Source organism: Etheostoma cragini, chromosome 4, assembly GCF_013103735.1.
Source record: "Etheostoma cragini isolate CJK2018 chromosome 4, CSU_Ecrag_1.0, whole genome shotgun sequence".
NCBI classification, from domain to species: Eukaryota; Metazoa; Chordata; class Actinopteri; order Perciformes; family Percidae; genus Etheostoma; species Etheostoma cragini.
Window position 1 is genome coordinate 26725699 of NC_048410.1, and position 22114 is coordinate 26747812.

At 40.5% G+C, this 22114-nt stretch overlaps 1 protein-coding gene across 25 annotated transcripts in view; it reads right to left on the reverse strand.

The window, feature by feature from the left end:
• The window catches only part of nfasca (neurofascin homolog (chicken) a), a 149132-nt gene that overhangs the window by 65424 nt on the left and 61594 nt on the right, over positions 1-22114 (reverse strand). For all 25 annotated transcript variants that reach the window (XM_034868216.1, XM_034868228.1, XM_034868226.1 and 22 more), the window contains 2 exons: positions 13982-14034; positions 3498-3672 (listed from right to left, as the gene is read on the reverse strand). In XM_034868216.1, the coding sequence (XP_034724107.1) occupies positions 3498-3591 (94 nt within the window). In that variant the 5' untranslated portion in view covers positions 3592-3672; positions 13982-14034. The remainder of the gene's footprint in view (positions 1-3497; positions 3673-13981; positions 14035-22114) is intronic.

The window sequence follows — 22114 nt, forward strand, 5'->3', positions numbered from 1 at the left end:
CAAAACACAGACTAATTTCCAATATTTGAATAAAATCCTAAGGGTCTTGTTAGACTCGGGGCGCTCCCATCGTCTCAATCGTTTGGTGTAAGGTGTTTGATATTATCGTAGGTTTTGAGTTGGCAGTGACGTTAAGTCATGTGAACATTGTCAACAACCAATGAGTGCGATCCCTCCAGGACCAAACAGGAAGCAGCAATAGCTAGAGCCAGTGCTGTTTATGGTTGCTATGGCACCACGCTAAGCTAAATGCTGTAAAGGGAAAGTTGCAGATTTTCAACTAGAGCCCGACCAATATATCAGTGGGCTGATATTGTATTAGGCATTTCCCAATCTATTGGTATCAGCATTTATAATGGCTAATACAGGCCTTTTTTTTAAATATTCATTCATCAGAATCATTTATAATGACAAATAAATTATTCTGATAAATTAATAAATAAAAATAATGAAAATGGACCGTCAACCATGTAATGAGCATTGACGTTGTATAGTTTGTCCACCAGAGGGTGCTCTACAACGTACCTGTTAACAACACTGGTTATTTCTTTTTTTTATTGTATTTTTGTTTAAAGGACTTTAAGCTTCATATCTTAAGTTTGTATTTTTATAAAAAAAGTTTTTTTTATTAACTTACTTTTAATATATTTTCATGTTCCTCTGTTTTGTTGTCACAATAAAACAAATATTAGCATATTATTTTAGCGCGTCATCCAACGGGAGCTTTATCGACGGATAAATGCAGACCTCCGGGTAAGGGAAACAGTCTTCTGAATGAAATTAGTTTCTAGTGATAGCTAATTAGCCTGGTTTAAGTTTTTAAAACAAATCTAGTTGTAGTCTTGCTATGACCCCAGCCTCTACATCGTATCATAGCCTTTAACGTTAGATGTGAAACGATAGTGTTTTTCAAAGTCTGTTCAGAGTCTTCTACTGGATAAGGGGCATTAACTGCTGGCTGAGACGACCTAGGCCTGTGAGCGGATCTTTAAGGGGGAGTTTGAACCCTGAGGGTGGACCAGTTGAGAACCACTGTTAAATCTTACAGTTATGTTGTGTAGAGATTATGTAATACAATATTGAAAGGAGTTATGAACAGAGAGAGAGATTAATTGTGATCTATAGAACGAAACACAGAAACTAAGACTGTGGACTCACCTGTAAGGAGTTCCCGCATCAGCAAAGGATGAGCCGTAAGGAGGAGAAAGACAACACACACACACACACGTTATGTTACAGATTGCACACACAGACCGTCATATTTGGAATGTAGATAATGACAGGCTTTTTTACATTACAATCTGACAATCAATCAGTGTTGACTGCGCTGAAGGACAATAACAGGCTGACAAAAAGACAGCGATCTGACAATGGAAGTGTGTAACATGATTTTTGATCAGGATCTTGGCCTTGTGTTTGCGTAACAGATGAGTCCTGACAAATGGTGTGTGCTGTGTCTGCATGTGTATGCATGCTTACATCCATGCTGCTGTTCACTAGTGTGGGTCTTGGTTGCATGTATTGTATATTTGATCTTATTGATATTGACGATTTTACTGTAGTTTTGTTAACTAGAGTACAACTCCAAAGACATTTTAAACAGTATTCACATCAGGCGCTTTGTACACAGTATTATTATTTAAAGATGAAGTGTGTGTGTGTGTGTGTGTACACGTGTTTGTGTGTACACATGTGTGTGTATGTGTCCTGTAGGGATGTGCGGAAAGAACTCATCAATAAAGGTCAAAAGTAGATTTAGCTGTGAAGCAAATAAAGAAACAGAAGGAAAAGAGGGGGATGGGGCTTCTCATTCTGTCTCCTGAATTAAACCATCAACACTGTGGATGTGCTGCTCCGACAAAAAGCTACAACGGAAGAGTCATCGGTGTCTAACATGTCATATTGCATCATTTTGCCAAACAAAAATGTGAAGATGTGCATTGCTAAGCAGAAAAAAAAATTGTATTACTGGTGGCTTTTTGATATATATTTTATGCCATTCTGTCTACCAAGTAAAATTTCATGTATGCGTGAACATACTTGTCCTGATTCTCAAGGTGCAAGTTTAATTTATTGTCAATGCACAGCACAGGGTTGCACAATGAAATGCAAGATGTAGCCCCCTAATGCTAATAAGAACACAAAACAAAATACAAGATTTATATTGAGCATGGAGGATGAGTTGAGTCTGAGGAAAGAAGCTAGTCTTGAGTTTAATGGTACAAACGCTAATTCTCCTGCTTGAAAATGTTGCAACAAAATATATATTATAAAAACATAACTGCTTATTTTCCATGTTTTGTACTGAGTTGAATCAGACCAACTGGGTAATGAGGATTTTCATCCAAATGGTCTCTGCTGGGCGAGTGTGTGTGTGTGTGTCAGCATGCAGTTGTGTATGGAACACATAGGACAAGAGTCCGTGGGGCTCTCTAAAAATCCTTTTTCATTGCACATTTGTGAAACATTTTGCAGTGAAAAGGAGTGTTTGTGTGTGTGTGTTTGTGGGTGAGTGTGTGAGCGTGCGTGCGTGCATGTGTGTGTGTGTGAGAGAGAAAGGAAAGAGGAAGAAAGGGCATGGCTCCTCCTTTTGTCCTTTGTGCTTTTGTTCCCAATTCTCTCAGGAATCCCTTTAACAGCAGAATCCAGTCAGTCTGTACTATCATAATGGACAGGTATGAGAATATGTGTGTGTGTGTGTGTGTGTGTGTGTGTGTGTGTGTGTGTGTGTGTGTGTGTGTGTGTGTTGGGTATATATACTGTATAGAAAACCTTAATATGTGCATGGTGGAACCAAGGAAGACATCTTTGGCTTTGCGGTGAGGGAGCCACCCTTATATTACCCAAGCATCTAAAGCAGCGTATTGTCATGATAATCAAATGTCAACGTGATCATTTCTGGCAACATACTTATTATTTCATATAAAAAAAAAAAAAGCTAGATTACTTTCACTTCACTGTTGGAGTTAATTAATTAATATTTTTCAATGATCACTTTCTTGTTTTGAATTGATGTGAGCCTATGAGGAGTGCCATCACATCCATGTATAGTCTGGACTGGTCCCATCAGAGGTTGCTGCTGGAAAGGGCAACTAGTATTATGTACATTTGAACTGATGTGAATGCACTTTCATAAAGGCACCTGACCAAGTGTCGGTATTTTACGAGATGGGAGTGAGAATGTGTTGGACAGACAGACTAGAGGCATGCAAGCTCCTGTGTTCTGTGTCAGCGTCTGTCGGCAGTATGCAGTTTGCAGAGTTGGTGAAAGTGTGGGCTGAAAACGGTTAGCAGAATCTGACATTACATGGAATATAGTTACTACGTCAGTGCTACAAGACAGCAAGTCAATGGGGCTGCAGCAACACTGAGTACCCTTGTGTAAACCTCAGTCAACTTCCCTACAACCAAATTAATTGTCATGGTTTTGTTACTTGTGTCACCATTTGTTGTAACACATTGGTTAAAGTGGATCTGATGATTGCTGAGTGACTTACGGTCTTGTGGGACTTCAATGGGTGCTGCTTTGCTCCACAGTAGCAGCAATATTGACATGTGAACCAGGGTCACATGGCCGCCCTGCCCCAACATCTCTCCCCCAACGATTGGCCGGCCTTGCCTCTCACCTCTCCTGATTGGCTAGATGGTTCTCCTTACAGCCACACAGAGGACCTAGAGTACAGACACAGAGACAAATGTTTAAGATGGAGACAGTGTAGTCATACAGTATATCTACAGTATACACTGTTTGTGTGTGTAGCGGTGTATGCATTCTGGCATGAGAATGGGAGTTGACTCTGGCCTACATTCACAGCTGAGGCCCTGTTTGGCTCCCGAGAGAGAGTAGCCTGGAAACAAAGCCAGGGAGTAGCTCAGTGGCTCTGATTCTTTCAGTAGGATCAAAGACAGCATCAAGCGCAACACTTGGTGCCGAAGCTTCAACATCCAGTTGTAAAATAGCTTGTACAGGTGCAGTGACAAACAAGGCGTGCCACCACTTGATCTTGTCAATGTACTGTTTTAATTGTATTAAGAATAAAGGGTGCATATTCTACCTGGTAGAATTATTTTCCATAGGTCAGGCTTTCAAAAGCTATGTGCAGAGTGTGTCCGTATCATCAAACATCAAACATGATTTCTTCATTGAGGGTTTAAGATATTCTGTATGATTTGTAATGGGTTTGTAGCCATGTTTCCATTCACACACTTTAATGCAAATTAAGTAACATAAAATGAAAAATGCCTTATGAAAACAGTAAAATTCAATTGAATTTCAAGATTTAAATGGTTATTCTCATAATCGGTAAACGGCTAATGCGATAAACGCTGATTAAATAATGAATTGTGATTACATTTTATGGCTGCAACCCGACAGAAAAACGAAGAAGAAGAAGTTTTATGTCCATGTCCACTTCCTTTGCAGATATGGCAGGTGTAAACAAAGACAAATGGAACATTTAATTTACATTTGCTGTTTGGAGCGCTGTTGTTCTATTTAGGTGCATCTGCATCCTTGTTAAAGCTTGACACATACATAATGTCGCAATATGCTGGCACCTGAGCACTATTAGGACTTGAACAATATTTATCATTTGCAAATGTTAGCACGTTTTTATTTGCTTAAAAGCTGTTGGATGGAAACACACTTTTACTGGCTTTAATCGGATCAATGTGTTTAGCGAACTTCAGAAAATTTGATTGAAGTGTGGAAACGTCTAAGCCTGTCACACTCAGCTGTCTTGTTTGTGCTACCTTAACTCCAATCCCACCAAGCTTCATCGCCTTGTGCCCAATAAGGACTTTCTGGCCTCAGGAAATGGCAAAGATGGCAGCGAGTGCTAACCTATAGCAGAGCTTTAGATCGACCCTGCAGGTTGGTAGGCGTGCTGACAATACAGGCACTACAGCCATGTTTTTCTACACTCAGTTTCTTTCTTCCTGTCCCATTATTCAGCAGTCAACCCACAAGCCAAAGATTTCTAATTTACACCCCACCAGCTCCAAATGATGATTGCCAGGTCTGTGTACTGGCAACCATAGCAGGACCACCTGCCACCTTTAATCCCTGTCCCCCATGCTGCCATCTCCCACCAGGATCAAGCCTTCTCTCTGCTTCAAATCACACCAAAGCCATGACAACAGGATGAATTAATAAAAGAAAACATGTGGGAGTGTGGGGGTGGATAAAGAGGACCAAAAAGGTGACTTAACACAGTGTCGAGGGGCTGAGGACTGTGACATCAACTCTATCAATAATCATTAAATCCCAGTTAAAAAAAACAAAATAACATAATTTGTAGCGAAAACTGGACTGAGACCCCTCATTTAAATGAAACATGATTCCATATGTATGATTAATAATTTTAACTGATTATTAATTACAGCGAGACTATCTGACATTTGAAGAAACAATGGTATTTTACAAATAAAACACACAATTTGCTTAATTCAGTAGGGTTGAGCTGCTCCAGTCCATTTTGTGTGGTATTACCAGTAGCTTATGGTGGCTAATGTTAGCTCCTCTGCTTGTACTACTTTTATACGGAGATTTGCCCCTTACCTTAAACATCTATGACGTCTTTTTAACATCTGGCCAGGAAGATGGAGATCAGAATTAAGCAACCTCTGGCTCATTTACAAAATGTTCTTATTAACTTATTAAGTTCTTAAATTGTTTTTTAAAAGAAAGATGAAAAAAAAATATGTTTGGATTATTCTACAGTAAAATGCCCGGCATTAAGTATGTCAACAGTGTGGAGTTTCGTTAGATTTCCTGATCATTATACAAATGGTTTTGCTCAAAATCTGAACCAATTGGTCCAACAATACACAAAGTAGTATCCGCCTGTATCTCTTTAAGGAGGAGGCTGGGGGTGTGGCCTTGACCAAATGCCACTTTGCTTTCTCTGGGTGGGCAAAGCAGAGAAAGGGTAGATAACCCTGCCCCTTATGACCTCATAAGGGTAAGATTCTAGATCGGCCCATATGAGATTTCATTTTCTTAAAGGCGGAGCAGGATACCCAGGACTCAGTTTACACCTATCGCCATTATTACTGGGGGGCCATTGGCAGACTAGGGGGGGGGGGGGGGAGAAACTCAGGAAGTGACATTTTCATGACCTTTAAACTATGAGCTGTGAAATAACAGAATGATTTCGCAACAGAGGGGGCACAACAGCTTTTTGGCCTGAGGGTACTAGTCAGAGGCCATCCAAAACCTGCGAACACCTACCACACCCGCGCACACACACAGACACACACATTATGCATAAACCATCTGGTGGTATGTTAGTCCAACCATAACACTATAATACAAAACAGATTAATCTGCACCTGGGGAGCTAATGCCCCTGGATTGGCTGGCATGAGGTGCCAATCACACACACACACACACACACACACACACACACACACACACACAGACAAACAGACAAACAGATAGAAAGAACAGTATAGGGATTAGGAAAAGTCCAATGTGAGCGTTAAAACAGAAAGTTCCTTTGAATTGCAGATCTATTCCCAGCTGAAAGAAACAGGATAAGGAGGAATGAAAGAGAGAGAGAGAGAGACATAGACAGAATTTCAGGGAAAGCTCTGAAATAGGTCAGTGTTTCTTTTCACATGTGGAACCCTCTCCACACGCTGCAGTGCATTATAAATGATGCTGTAGCACACAGTGATACACTGATGTTGAGTTCACATGCAGAGGAAAAAAATTGATGGTGAACGTAACATTCTGCCGGGGTGCAAACTACAGGGGAGCTAGGAGAAGCCCAGCTCCCGTTAATAAGACATGGGCTCCCCTGAAAACTGCTACACCTTCCCTTACATGGACGTTCATCGCTGGAAAGTAGCAGCTGTACTGCAGGCTGCAAACCTGGACCCATTTAACAAAACTATGTGTATAGTCTGATGACAGAATGGTGTTGCACACATGTTTACCATATGAACATTGCAACTCATTTTTTGAGTTGTCTCTTGTCTTATTTCTCTTATAAATCTGGTCAATTCTATTTATCTATTCTGTAAAGAGACCTAATCCTGTAGTAGGTACACTTACACAGATTACTCAAGTTATTGGGTACAACTTCACAATCTAATGCAACAGAAAATACAGCACAGCAGCACCAAATATGGTCTTTGTGTAGGTGATAAATGTTTGGGTATTTATTGTAGTGTTGTGGGTTTTATTATATGTATATAATAAGTATATAAGTTTTTATTGTTCCATCCACTTTGGATATATATGAGTGCAACAGAATATTGGAACCACCTTGTTAAAAATACATTCCAATATAGCACCCACATCACACCAACTATCCGTTATCCATGTCATGATATGAAGCTCAAGATTAGTACATTGCAGTTAGGTAAAGCAAAGATAAAGCTAAGACTGACATAATCATGCAATAACCAAGCTAGTTTCAAAGCACCGCTATGAAAACAACATCATGTGAATAAAGCTCATTTCAATGAATGTGCAGGAGATTTGAGAGGGTTTGTAGGAGTTGTGGGAACATTGAGGTAAGAAATGAACAACCGCTTGGTCAAGGCCTTTTGATTTATTGACAACGATAGCAGCTGTAAATCTGAGGTTTATATATTACACACAGTTGGAGGTTCAACGTTGGCAGAAAGGAATCCTAGTTCCCAATCTCCTCCACAGATAGACAGAAGCTGCTTTATATAAAAGGGAAGTATATCCACATGGCTGACACCGGGCAATCTTCCCTCCTGCTTATTTAAAGCTATAGTGCGTAGTTTCAGCAGCCCCGATTAAGGAATTCTAAATAATGACAACAAAACTGGCGGCGCGTTCACATGATACAAGCCTTCCATGACCCTGTTGTCACACGGCCCAAACAGACTCTTATAATAGCTTGCGGTGTTTCCCAATGACTTGCAGTGGTGATTGATCAGGAATCAGAGACAGACTTCCAGGATCAGGAATGACAGCAACATGGCATCCAGCATCACAGGGCTTACAATCATCCAAGCATGGATGATCGAAGTGGCTGACCTGAGACTGTGGATGTGGTCGTGTGGGTGCGTATCGCAGTGGCAGAGTATTTGACAGCAGATCCAAAGATCCCCAGTTCAAATCTGGTTGTCCCCTACACAGATGCTGCATGATAGCTTTTACCTTTAAGGGTGTTGCCTAGCAATCTAATGGTTCAATCCCTGACCCTGCAGTCCCAGCGTCTTTGGGCTACCCTGGAAATCCAGAGTTCTCGCGAGAGCACAATTTGAATTTGCACAGCGAGTTACTTTTGCATTGAGTAATGCTGCTCATTAACTATACCCTTGTAGCCGAGCTGCACTAATAACATCGGTGTATCTGACATAGGCGGGGCCAGAGGGGAGCTAAACGGATGATGACAGTTAATTCTTCTAATTAGCTCCGCTGGTAGCTAAGTGTATGCAGCTCTGGAGACGTCACCCATTTGTGCAGTGAGAGAAAATGTGCACTTGGTGTCGCCCCTCAACATGTGCAACTTTCATTACTCAATGCCAGACCCTTAATCTTTCGGATTTGGGTCTGGATTTCCAGGCTATCCCTGGACAAGATGCTGTGCGCCTTTACCAAAGGCTTGTATCATGTGGATGGGCTGACAGTTTTATTGTCCTTACTTAGATTTCCTCACTATGCACTGCACTTTAAGACTAGAAAATCACTACATAAATACAGTCCATTTCAAATCTCCTAAGGCCAAGGGCCGTATACCACAATACCAAAATTTAGAATTCAGAGATTTCGGGTATCTATGTGTCATTGGTTCAAGGGCAAAGGTTTACCAGGTAGTCTGGGCGCACAAACATTCATGCACCATTCATGCACCAGTGCTGCACCGAGCTGGCCGGATTGGTTTGGCTGGCCTCTCTGACAGGGCTGCAGTACACTCGATTGTAGTTTTTTTTCACATTAAAACCAGGTCAGAATTACCTTAGTTCAGCCTGAAGCCCTCAACCTCAGGCACACATTATCATCACGCACACAAACACACACTGAGTACTTCTCCTAACATTACATTAGAGTGCATCATAGAAGCCATTACACACATTTTGTCTTGTCTCCCCCTTCTGGGTCTTGTGCTACAGGCTCAAACAGAAACAGATTGGCCTGTTGCAGCCGATTTCTAAAATTCACATGTTAATTTGTAATGTAAATACAGCATATTGTGTGTCAGTAAGCACTGCTCAGTGACCTTCTATGAGTTTTGCCAGAAGCACGCTCAAAGTGCAAATCATGAATCTGAGCAAAAAAAATGTTAACCTACTTCCAGAAACTGCATTCATTTTCTAAATGAAACTGTTGAGAAAACAGTTCTTTAAAAGTAATGGATTTTTCCATTAATTTATTTGTGAGAAGAATACAGATATTTGTTATGATAAAAGCAGTAAATCCAGGATAACTGAAAAAGCGCAGCTTGATTTATTGTAATCGCAGATTAATCTGTTGCACGTTTGCCGAGCCAGGATGAGAAGGTGAAGCTATGTTAATCGAGCTGTAGATAGCTGGGATAAGTGCAAATTCACAGCTTTCTTAAATAGATCACGGTATCAATCACAGATTTACTGACGCAGAAATGGAGGAAGACATGTGCAGCATATTATTCACCCACTGAACAGCAGCTTCTAATGGAAAGTTAGGAGGAGGTGAAGCATATAATATGCAAAAAGGGGAAAACGGCTGTTATCAAACAGAGAGAAATAGCCTGGCAGATGATAGGAGACCGACTGAATGCATAAGACTTTAAAAATATCTACTTACCAGCCACTCCACATTTTTACATAGTTTACACTCTCCTTTAATTACTTTTAATTCGCTTGTATATTATCTTGATCTTTTTTATGTGCTAAATGTTCTGTTTCTTCTGTAAAGTGTCTTTGAGTACCATGTAAAGCGCTATTTAAATTAAATGTATTATTATTTAGCCTTGAGGTGGTTTGAGCATCTGGTAAGGATGCCCCCTGGACGCCTCCCTAGGGTGGTGTTCCAGGCACGTCCAGCTGGGAGGAGGCCTTGGGGAAGACCCAGGACTAGGTGGAGAGATTATATCTCCAACCTGGTCTGGGAACGCCTCAGGATCCCCCAGTCGGAGCTGGTTAAAGTGGTTCGGGAAGGGGAAGTTCGGGGTCCCCTGGTAGAGCTGCTGCCTCCGCGACCCAAAACCCGATAAGCGGACAAAGATGAATGGATGGATGGATGGATGGATGGATGGATGGATGGATGGATGGATGGATTATTTAGCCTACTTTGCCTTAAAAGGGAAGTAATGTTCTCTAGGAAATTTATCCTAAAGATTTAGCCTAATTTCCACCCCTTATTCCCAATGCGAAAATATGACTTACAATCATATGCACAAATCTCTATAAACTATGTCTAATCCCAAATAGCTTTCTACAATTAATGTTCATACAGAACAAACATGACAACACAAACCTGGCAACAAGTCAAAATGAAAGATAAAAACATGTTGCAGGCCTTAATACTGTGCAAATGATATGAAGAAATTACATGTCAGAAGATGTCAGTCACTCTCCTGTCACCAGACGATGATACAGTGAGTATTATTCATTAAAAGCATAAGGCTTGGTACATCCTGTCAATACAAATACTATTCAATATGGCAGGGGGAAGGGACTTCTGCAGCTGATGATGAACAGACAGTGTCACTGGACTCCAGAAGGCCTGAGGTAACATGGCAACCTTATGGAAATGCATATTTAGCCCATAATGGATGAGAGGTCAGTGATTCATCAGTCATAGAATAACTATTTGTAACTGGATCCAGATGCAGTACAGGCTGACAGCCAGCCTGTCAACATGGTAAGTATTGGCTAAAGGAAATCTAAATTATGCACAATTCCTGTTGTGCTAATCAATGGGTGGTTTACAGAATTCCCCAAACTGTGACGTATCTGTACAAACAACATCGGAAGAAACAAATACAGTTGGTAGATGTACAGCTTGCTGTCAGCAAAACAGTCTCCAGGTCTTCCTTGGTATGGAAATGAAGAGAAAAACACTGAGGAAACTAGATCTGGTGATGCAGAAACTAGAAAAATAAGTAAGTGACTTCAATACACACTGTAAGCATATCTCTAAAACAATGTATAATCATGTTTTTGTTTTCTCTCCAATGTTCTAAGCTGACAAGTGACAGCACCAAAATGAGAAAATTAAGAAGCATTGTTGCATTCCCTGTGTGATAAATGTAACCTACACTATATAGGAGAAGGTATTGGTTCAGTGATGAGAAACTAAAATTGGGAAGGTTATGAAACCAAAGTAAGCTACTAAAAATCTTTATTAGAGAAGGACAAGCAACAAGAAAATGAAATCATTCATATGAAATAATTAATGTATCGGTCTCTGACTAGTCTGCCAATTATGTCATCTGGGAAAGCTGCATTGTCCCACTCAATCTCCAGTGCCTATGCAACCATTTCTAACCATTAAAACAACTGCAATAGTAGGATTTAAATCAAACTCGTGACAGCAATAGTGACAAGTAATGTGTGTTAATACAAATAAAGCATTAAATACATTCAGAAGACTGCACTGAATGACTGTTAAGGACATGGTTACTTGGCTAGGTTTAATTCAGCCTGCTATTCTGCAACCAAGTCAAGGCTAAATTCACTTGGGATAACTTGAATAGCCCAGCTTAAGCCCTTATCCTGGTTTTCTGCAACACGCCCCAGGTCTCAATCTTTGTGTGCATGAATGCTTGTGTTTATGTGTTCTGCTTTGTATCAGCTGAAGCTTTGGCTTTCCTACTTCTATGTCCTAAATGCAGTTTTCAACTCTCCAAAAATGAAACACTTTGATTTTTCCACATAATGCGGAAAAAACAACAATCAAAGCAGTCATTCTAAAATGTCTATTTGGGAACTTATTGGATAAGAGCACTACGTACATCACCTACGGCCACTATACTCGCAGATTTCCGAACTGCAATACAACCAACTTCATCCATCCACATGATCAGTCTTTACGCAGACAATGTGCGACTACTCCTACTGTCCAGGACCTCTCTCTAAAATAATGCTTTAATTTTAAGCAGTAAAGTGTTATTTTGTGATAACCTGGAGCAAATATGAAGTTAACTATCAACAAAATCAGGCGCCCGGATAGCTCAGTTGTTAGAGCGAGCGCCCATATATAGAGGTTTACTCCTCGATGCAGCAGGCCCTGGTTCAACTCAGACCTGCGGCCCTTTGCTGGATGTCAATCCCCCTCTCTCTCCCCTTTCATGTCTTCAGCTGTCCCGTCAAATAAAGGCCTAAAAAAAATATCATATAAACTGAAGTATAGGGGACATCAGATAACTGCATACCCTGTAAATATTGTAATATAATACAGTTTAATTTCAGTGTTCTGTCATCTATTATTCCATTACTTGTCCTGATGTTTAAGGTTTTGGACGTAGCCTTTCAGTATTGGTATCCAGATATTTGGGCGGGGAAGTGGATGGCAGTCATGATTTTGCTATTTGTAAGAACACCATTTATGTCTATACTTTTCTCCACTTCTTGTGACTTACATTACATTTAATCCTGCTAGTACATTGTACACTCATTGCATATACTGTGTGCAGTGAATGTCGGAAAAACAGCTCTGTGCTACTCTAAGTTTATCTTAGTTTTTTTCTAAACACAAATCCTGTACATGTCTCCTGTTTTATCTCTCTGAGACAGTGGCAAAGCTGGAGGCATTAACACATTATCCGCCTCCTCAACCATTTCTCTGACCTCCATATATACCCCCACAGCATCACCAATTCTGTTCTACAAACCCCCCCAAAATAGCCCTCCACCCATCACACACAATTACCCTCAGCACCACAGTGCTCTCATGGCTACTGCCCACACATAAATAAATATTGTACGTAAATCACAAACTGGTACAAAAGCAATTGTGGGAAGGTAATAGGCATGTACAATGGCGCCAGTGTTTCAGGCTGTTTCCTGTTAGTTGGTGACTCTCCCCCGCTGAAATCACAGCCGCTTACAGGGAAATCTAGATACACTATACCAAAATAAAAATACAGATAAAACCTTGATCTGTGAGTCTAATTTGGCCCAGGCTGTATTTTTGCATGTGTCTAGTTTTGTCTGCATTGTGTTTGAGAGGGTGGGATCTTTGTCCTTAACCTATAGGTGTCTCTCTTGGACTGGCTGGGGTTGTGGGTTTGGCCTGGGAAGTGTCTTCATACCTTTTTTAAATGTGCCGGTCTCAAGCAGTCCCGTGACAGCAATCTGACATATGTTTTACTTAGAGTTAGCCAACACTTTTCCGAGAGATACATTCCATTCTTCTTGTTAAATTTTATATCACTTATATTTATTTGGTATATTTTCACAACTTCAGAGTTTTGTAGTGATACACTGTATTCCAGAAACTGCAATTCAGTGTTTAGACTTTTTTACTCTTATGTTAAGCTTTTAGGTCCTTAGATGGGGGTGTGGTTTGTGCCACATTTTTGTACTTTTTGTGCAGTTTCCACCAATAAAAGGTAAGCATATATTTCCATAAATCAAATTCTCTAATCAGAGTAGTATGATTGAGATTGAGCCTCAATTTGACATGCACTAACCAATAACTGATGACAAACACAACCAAATGTCGTTTCAGTTCATTATATCCAGTTTGAATCTATGGCCATGACTATGGCTCTAAGTTTTAGAGTCTAAAATATCAGTTTCCTGAGTATCATAAATCCATGGTGCTGTCCATGGTGCTGAAGTAGCAGATGGTTTTGTAATGTTTGTGGGGGGAAGAGGAAAAAACTAATATTACATTTGTTTTTCCAAACAACAATTGTGAAACGTCTGTTAAAAATATGATGTTTTTTTCAAGATCCCCCCCCACACACACACACACCCCTTTTTATTAAATGACAGATTGGCTTCTTTTCTCACAGTTAGGAGGGTAGTAGCCATTTACACAGTCTGTTCTTGTGGACTGACTTACGTTCACTGCTGTGGACACTTCTGTTCTTCTGTCCACCCACTCTGTCAACAGACCTGATGAGAGACAAAGACAAGAAATAAACAATTTTGCAAACTCTTTAATCCTCTTGAGCAAACAAATGACAACGTACAGTTCCTTTATTAAACAGAAACATGAGAATTCAACAGCTATGGAAGCAATGTCAGCTTTTATATTGTTATAAACAAGTAATACGGCTAAGTCGATTCTGAGTCAACTTTTGCAGAGCCATAGCCAATGAGAGTGCATACTCATCAACGTACGGTATCTCCAATACATTCTAAATTTCGAGCAAATTAAAAGATGATGATGATGTGATTTTCCTATAGCTTACTTCATAGCTTGGCAAAAGGGTTCCCGAATCAGTTAGTAATCCTGGTTAGTTTTTTTTATGTATCTCAGTCAAAATCCTTTCAGGAAGACCTAACTCTTAATCAATGCTCTACCCAACTCGAATCAGCTGTTGGAGGCGGTCACCTTCCTGCTAAACCAATCAGAATCGTACACAAATTGCAAAGGCCAATCACAGAGTCACCACCCTGCTTTTAAAAATCAGTTTCTCCCTCTGCCACAGCTGTTGTTTCAGGCAAAGAGTGAAACCCTCCACCCCCCCCTTCCACCTCCAGTCATCTACTCCAGCTGACTGGTCTGGAGTCTGATAGTTCTCTAACTCTATATATATATAGATATACAAACTGTACAATAAACCTAATTTGCATATTTGCACCTTGTCTCTACGGATTGAATAAGCATTGTAGACTGTTGCTAGTCCTACATAACGTTATTTAAACTACAAACTAAACGCAAACGTTTAACCGGCTAAGTGTGTGACGGGATTAGAAAACGTACCACCTAGTTTATGATACGCCAGATAGAATTGAATCAGCTGTTAGTGACCCCAGACACAGGAGTTGAAGTTGAAAAAAGCTGTCTTGTGGAATCCCGGCGTAATACTCAAGTTCAGTGTGCAAAGAGAGACAGTTTGCAATAATAAAGTCTTAAGAGAAGACTCCAGTCATATGTGCTGACTGCTCATTAATCTGTGTAAGTCTGATTGCAGGAAGAAGCAGAAAACGCACGTACACACACGCACACACACGCCTCAGGACCGTCTGCAGCAGCGTTGTTTCTTTAACTATGTGTTTGTGATTTCAAAGAGCTCGTCTGTACGCCAGCCGCTGCCCTTAGGACCACAGGATGCTCTTTCCCTCTTTCTTTTTGTCCGTCTTGTCTGTGTTGCTGCTGTTGCAGACACTCACACAAACACAGAAAAACACACTAACACAGAATCTGCCTGGAGGTCTGTGGAAAAGCCTCTATGATAATATCAAACATAACCCAAACACACTCAATCTCCAATGCAATTTGTGCTCCAATGACAACAATGTTTCGGTTGATACAATGAAACCATACGCTACTGTGCAAACTATACTTTTTTTACATACAACTGCTGCTGTACCCACACACTGCTGACTGCCGACAGGACAGTCAGCAATATATTATAGGTGTCTTATGCTGTCAGCAGCAAATGTCGCCTGCAGATGTTAAGGTTACATTAGGTTAAGTTAAGGTGAGTATCATGCTTTGCACATCTTCATATAGAAGAGCAGCACTACTCCCTGATACCCGCAAACGTACTTTGATGTGTAAAATGAATAGAGAGTGCCTTGAAAGCCTGATTGAATGGATTGAGTTGTCCTTCCAGCTCACTGATGATAGTTTAACATTCAACACAGGAGTTTTAAAACACATAATGTTTTTCTGAATAAATGGCATAAATTGATTATGTTCAATACTGAATCTACTGATCTCAGATTATCAGCTATGTTTATTTATAGATGGTATTTAACATGTGTCTCTTTGCTTCATGCCATTAAAGCAAAATATAAGGTTACTGGGAAAATAAGCAAATAACGGCAAAATTCAGTCCTCAACACTGCACATCCACTGGATGTAAAACATACATATTCATTTGTTAAAAACAGTGTTCTTTATTAAAGGTCCCATGATATGGTGTTGTTTGGATGCTTTTATATAGACCTTAGTGGTCCCCTAATACTATATCTGAAGTATCTTTTATATAGACCTTCATGGTCCCCTAATACTGTATCTGAAGTCTCTTTTATATAGACCTTAGTGGTCCCTAATACTGTATCTGAAGTCTCTTTTATATAGACCTTAGTGGTCCCCTAATACTGTATCTGAAGTCTCTTTTATATAGACCTTAGTGGTCCCCTAATACTGTATCTGAAGTCTCTTTTATATAGACCTTAGTGGTCCCCTAATACTGTATCAGAAGTATCTTTATATAGACCTTAGTGGTCCCCTAATACTGTATCTGAAGTCTCTTTAATATAGACCTTAGTGGTTTCCTAATACTGTAGGGGGTCAATTGGCAGGCTGGGGGAACTCATATTCATGTCAAAAACCCTCATAAAGTGACATTTTCATGCCATGGGACCTTAATGTTATTTCACTAAGTGGGTTTCAACCTCTGCCAGATGTTTCAGTTGTTATCATGCAAGCCAGCGGTGCTGCTGAGCTGCTGTCGCATATGGATACATTTCTCAGCAACCTATTTAAAACCTATTGCTTCCTGCGTTGATCTACTGAGGGCTATTTGGGGTCTATCTTAGTAACCTCGTGTAGATGCTGCTACACAAATCTACATGTGGATTTGTTTGTTTGTAATTTAATTATGCAATTAATCTCTTTATAGTGTATGTAAATGCATTTACATATCATACTTACATCCGTTCAGCCACTTTAGGAAAAGTAAGGTTTAGAAACCTTAAAGTGGTTTCTAAAAATCTATATTTATAAGCTGTTACATCATTCCTAACTCAACCTGATGACTAGAGTTCATAAGCAGTACACCCCCTCTGACTACAGTATGGCACGTGTTGAACATCTGGGGGGAGAAATGTTCAACTAGGTTAAGTGGGTTGCCAAGGGGTGCAGCAGTGGTATGCCCTACATGAGGAGACTGTGTATGTTTAGTAGGGCTGCAGCGCTGTGTAACACTACTGACAAACACAGCCCACTCCCCTTGTCAGCAGCACTGTCGTAGCTGGCTCGGGAACACACCTAGACCCTAACAACAAACTGACCTGACCACCGCAGCAGTGGCATGATTCCAAACAGAATGCTGTTTTGACTCACTTGTCCGAGACCGAGACACTCGCCCACGCGTAAAAACAGCACCTCTGATTCATAGTTTAATCATTTTTAAACCATACAAGCTATCGACTTACCAACGGTTGCGTCTAAAACCTGACGAGTTAGCGGTTACGGAGGTCTCTTCCGGGTCTTTCTAGCTTTACAGGTGATTTTCTATTGAGCCTGGAACTTCCAGCCTCTTTCGGGGACGTTCGGCTTTAAATCCACACTGTTACATCGAAGATTGATCCACGTTATGTCCATAATTCATCGCGTTTTGGCTCATTTCTGCCGCTAGCTCGCGGATACGTCTCTCCTCTGTGTTGTTTAAGGAAATAGAGGCACCTGTATTACCATATATGGGAGATAACGTCACCCCTCTTGTATGGAAGGCCAGAGGGGACAAAAAGGCCAATTGGCTGTGTAGAATATCAAGAAGTGCACATTTTTGACACGCATTTGCTTGTGTAGCATTGCTGTGGGTGTAATATCATTAAATATGACATTATTATGTTATTATTGGCATTAGTAAATGTCATGAGAGCAAAAGCGTCTTAACTTTCTTTGAAAAAATGCATGTATTTTGTCAACTGTATAAGTTATAATGATGATTTCTTCACAGTGTGACTCCCAAGACATATGACAAGTGTTTTAGAAAGGAAAATGGCTTATTTATTACTTATCTGTCTGTGGTATCAATACATATCTGGAAGATTCAAGTTCCGTTTTATTTATTTATTTGTCTTTAAGGCCCTACAACCATTTTTAACATGCAAGTGACCTCACTGCAACCCAAATATTCTAATAACCCAGTTTGTCCTAAAAAAAAGTGATGTTCATATCTTGACTGTAGACAACAGGGTTGATATTTTACAAGCTTTTTTATCAAATAAATCCAGATGGACAATAAACTGTAAAAATGGCCTCAGGGCTCAGGGGGTTAAAGCGAGGGTTGACTATGAGGGGACTGTGGGTTAGTCAGAGGAAGGACTGGATAGGGCATGCAGTGGTTACGGTTCAAAAAAATACTCAAACATTGTGGCCTGTGTAGTTGAGTGTAAATGTTGCCATTCATTTTCAAACCACGGCGATCATGTCATGGCCAAAAATAGTGCTACATGCCAATCAAGAGGTTTTTTTTTTTTTTTTCACTAACAACACCTTATTACCACTAGTTTTAGACTACTTTATGGAATTCATGGTAATTCATAACCTTTATTTATATAGAATAATACCTACTATTTGAGTTAAAAAAGCAGAAATTATGAATTTGTTTGTAGCTCTCTTGCCGCTTGCAACAGTGTGTGTGTGTGTGTGTGTGTGTGTGTGTGTGTGTGTGGTTGTGTGTGTGTGTGTGCGTGTGTGTGTTGGGGGGGGCAGCACTTTAATGTCCAGTCTATCACCTGCAATTCCCTGATCAACAACATGTCTAGCACTCACCAATTCACTAATAACTGTCCCAGCGGTGTGTGTGTGCGCATGTGTATGTGCATCTGTATGTGCGTGTGTGTGTTTGTGTGTGTGCATGTGTCTGTGTTATGTACACGTCCATACATGCACATTATTGACCACCCCCATACATCCCCAACCTCTTTTTCTATGGCCTTTGAACCTAGTCCATTACTGTGACACAACCACACACACACACACACACACACACACACACACACACACATTGGCAGGTCATGGCGATATGATGCACACACTGGAAGGTCACAGGTTACATGCTAATGAGGTTGTCAAGGAAATGTCTAAATGACAATGACATAATTTCCTTAGTATAGAATATGGTCTTTGAAAGCATTGACATGGCAACCAATCTCATGAGCTGTGTAGGAGGCATTGGGATCATGTTTGTGTGTAACAACACACTGTGTTGTGAATCCAGACTTGTTATTTAACACAGAAAACAGAAATATGAGTATGTGGCTTCTAAGTTTGTTCACTGCTGTTTGCATCATTACAGATGGTCGTCCTATAAATATTTAAGCTTTGGCTTCCATCCCCGGATGGGTTTAGTTGTTGTGCTGCTTTTTTTTAAACGTTTTATCCCTAAAAAGTACTTATTCAAGTCTTTAATTTCCATCATTTTCTAAAGCAGTCCTGCAGATTGTTTCTCCTACCTATTAACTTTAGTTCATTTATGAGAACCATTAGGCAGAAACTTCAGACTTGCTAACACTGGGTAGTCCATTACATTGAATACATGTTGTGATTGTGTGATAACATCATTATCTTGTGTGATGCAGTTGAAAGTGTGAACTCTGACTCGTGATCCATTTAAGGGCTCTGAAATCTGAGATATGAGAGTTGCCTGCTGAACAACTCTGTTAGCAAGGGCAAATCAAATCCAGAAGACACAATTGGCAAACATGAACTCTAGCAACTAAAGTGCTGCTGTTCTGGTGGTAATACTGATCAAATCCAAGGATCTTTTTACTCAGCAAATACAAAATAGAACTTATTAGCAGTAACAGTTTCAATAGTTTGGTTGGGAACCAGAGGGTTGTTGGTTCAAGTCCCTATATGGACCAAAGTATGGTGGTGGACTGGTAGCTGGAGGGGTGCCACTTCTACTCCTGGGCATTGCCCAGGTGTTCTTGAGCAATGCACTGACCCCCCCAACTGCTTGGGGCCCCTTTTCATGGGCTTCATAGACTCTCTCTGACATCTCTCCATTGAGTGCATGTATAGGTACTGAACATGTGTGTCTAATTCTTTGTGTAAATAGTAATTTCCCCTTGTGGCATTAATAAACTAAATGTTATTATTATAAACTCCATATGCTGAGGAAAACTGTGCGATGCATTAAAAAGCTCATGAAACAGCAAGTAAGTGGACCTTAGTATGACAATGTTAATACTATTGTAATTTGGCACAAATTATAAATATAAGCCATTGACTTACACTAAAGCAACACTAGAGAACTTTTTGGTCCCCCTACAGGTTGGAAGCAGCAGAATTGTCCATTACATTACATTATGCTAGTTTGCCAGATTGGGTAGTAGATCTGCTACCCGATCTGGACCAAAGCGGGAAAAGTTCTCCAGTGTTGCTTTAATCAAAATTTCTTTATCTCACCGCTATGACACTTTTTTCCCTTCAGAATGTGGATTACATTAGATTCAACGTTGAAGACTGTCCCCTTCCACTAAACATCTATGGACATTTATAGACAAATGATGTCTGCGTTTGTGTAAAATAAACCCCATTAATCCCTCAGCCCCTCTATGGAAGCAGAGCAGGGACAAAACACAGCTGTGTCCGATTGCAAACCCAGCCCTCTGCACTGAGCACAACCTCCAGGGAAGGTAATATGGAGGAAATGTGGATAGAGGATGAGGGGAGGTGCGGCGTGAACGCGTGGTTGCCAGGCGATACATGTATATATGGGTGGATGTCATGCTTGGAAGGAGCTGTAGCTTGATGCTGCAGAGTGACCTACTTTAAATCGAAAGGGGAAGAAGAGCAAAAAGGAAAGGAGAGGAGACAAAGTGGGGCTGCAGTGGAAAACGAGCAGGTTCACTGCTTTGGACCGAAAAGAAAAGAGCAGTAATGCAAGACAGGGAGGGACAAAGAGAAAGATAAGAATTAAAGAGAGGGTCCAGCAATAAACAGCAGAGGAGGGATGCTGTAAAAGGGAGAGAGGGCAGGATTCAAAGTTGATTGACTGGTAGAATATACGGACTAAAGCTGATATTTTGAGCTTTTAATCAAAATGTCTTGATGACAAAAACATAACCGAAAATTGATTTCTGTCCGTGTGAAAAAGTGAAAAATGGAAACTATAAAACCCAGCAGTATTAATACTGATGCTGCTGTAGCACTATAACTATAGTATGTTTCAAATGTAATAGGGAAATTGCATTTTGGGCTATCAGTTGCTTGCAAGAAGGAATCATTAACTAAAGGTTGCAAATCCCTAATCTGTCAAAGGAAATAGGACTGATTCCAATAATAAATAATCTGCACACATTCTCAAAAAATTACAAAGGTGTGTAGCTGGACACCAAAACCCCCTCCTCAGCTCGTCTTCTCTTCCGTGACATCGGATTCTCTACTAACCCTTTGTATGCCGGTTCAGGTTTGCCTTGAACCAGCTGTTAGTTATGCTGCTATAGATTTAGACTGCCGGGGGACTTCTTATGACACACTGAGCTCCTTTCTCTCTCTCTCTCTCTCTCTCTTTCTCTCTCTCTCTCTTTCTCTCTCTGTCTTTCTCTCTCTCTCTCTCTCTCTCCATTCGTGTGTGATCATGTCCCACTGATGCATTTTACTACTTTAAGACCCTCGTGCGGATAAAGCTTCAACTTCTTCCTCAGAGTCCTTGTGCTTTCTCCCCTTCCAGATTTTCCTGGATTGTGGTGGCACCTGGATTGCGGTTGCAGCTGCTGCTCTGGTCCTGCTCGACGCCCACTGCTACTACTACTAATATTATGATCTTAGTTCTAGTTATTTTATCTTCAATGGTATTATAATTGCCACCACATAATGTCATTGTTATGTCCACTGCTATAATTATTGTGAGACATATTTTTCTTCTTTCTATGACAAGTCAAAATAGCCTCCTTTATAATTGCAGATTACAAACCACGCCACAGTGGTGTGAGGCATTAAAGGACAGGAAATGAGCCAACAATATAATTATCACTGGGATGATCAATATCAAATCAGGCAAACTGCACAGTTTTCAATATAAGATCAATATCAGCCATGAACTCTGTCTAGAGGTGAGCATATCCACAATAGGTCTGTGTGTTTCTGAGTATTTACACACAAAAACACACAAGAGAAAACTAGCAGAGCAGACAACAAGACCACATCATGTCAAGCCATCCAAATCCTCTGCAGCTCATGCTGTCTGAACAGGAAATGCAAGAGGCGGGGGGACCCCTATCAGTTTGTTACCCCCTGTCAGTTTCTACCCATCGTGTCCACAAAGACAGGATGGGGGCA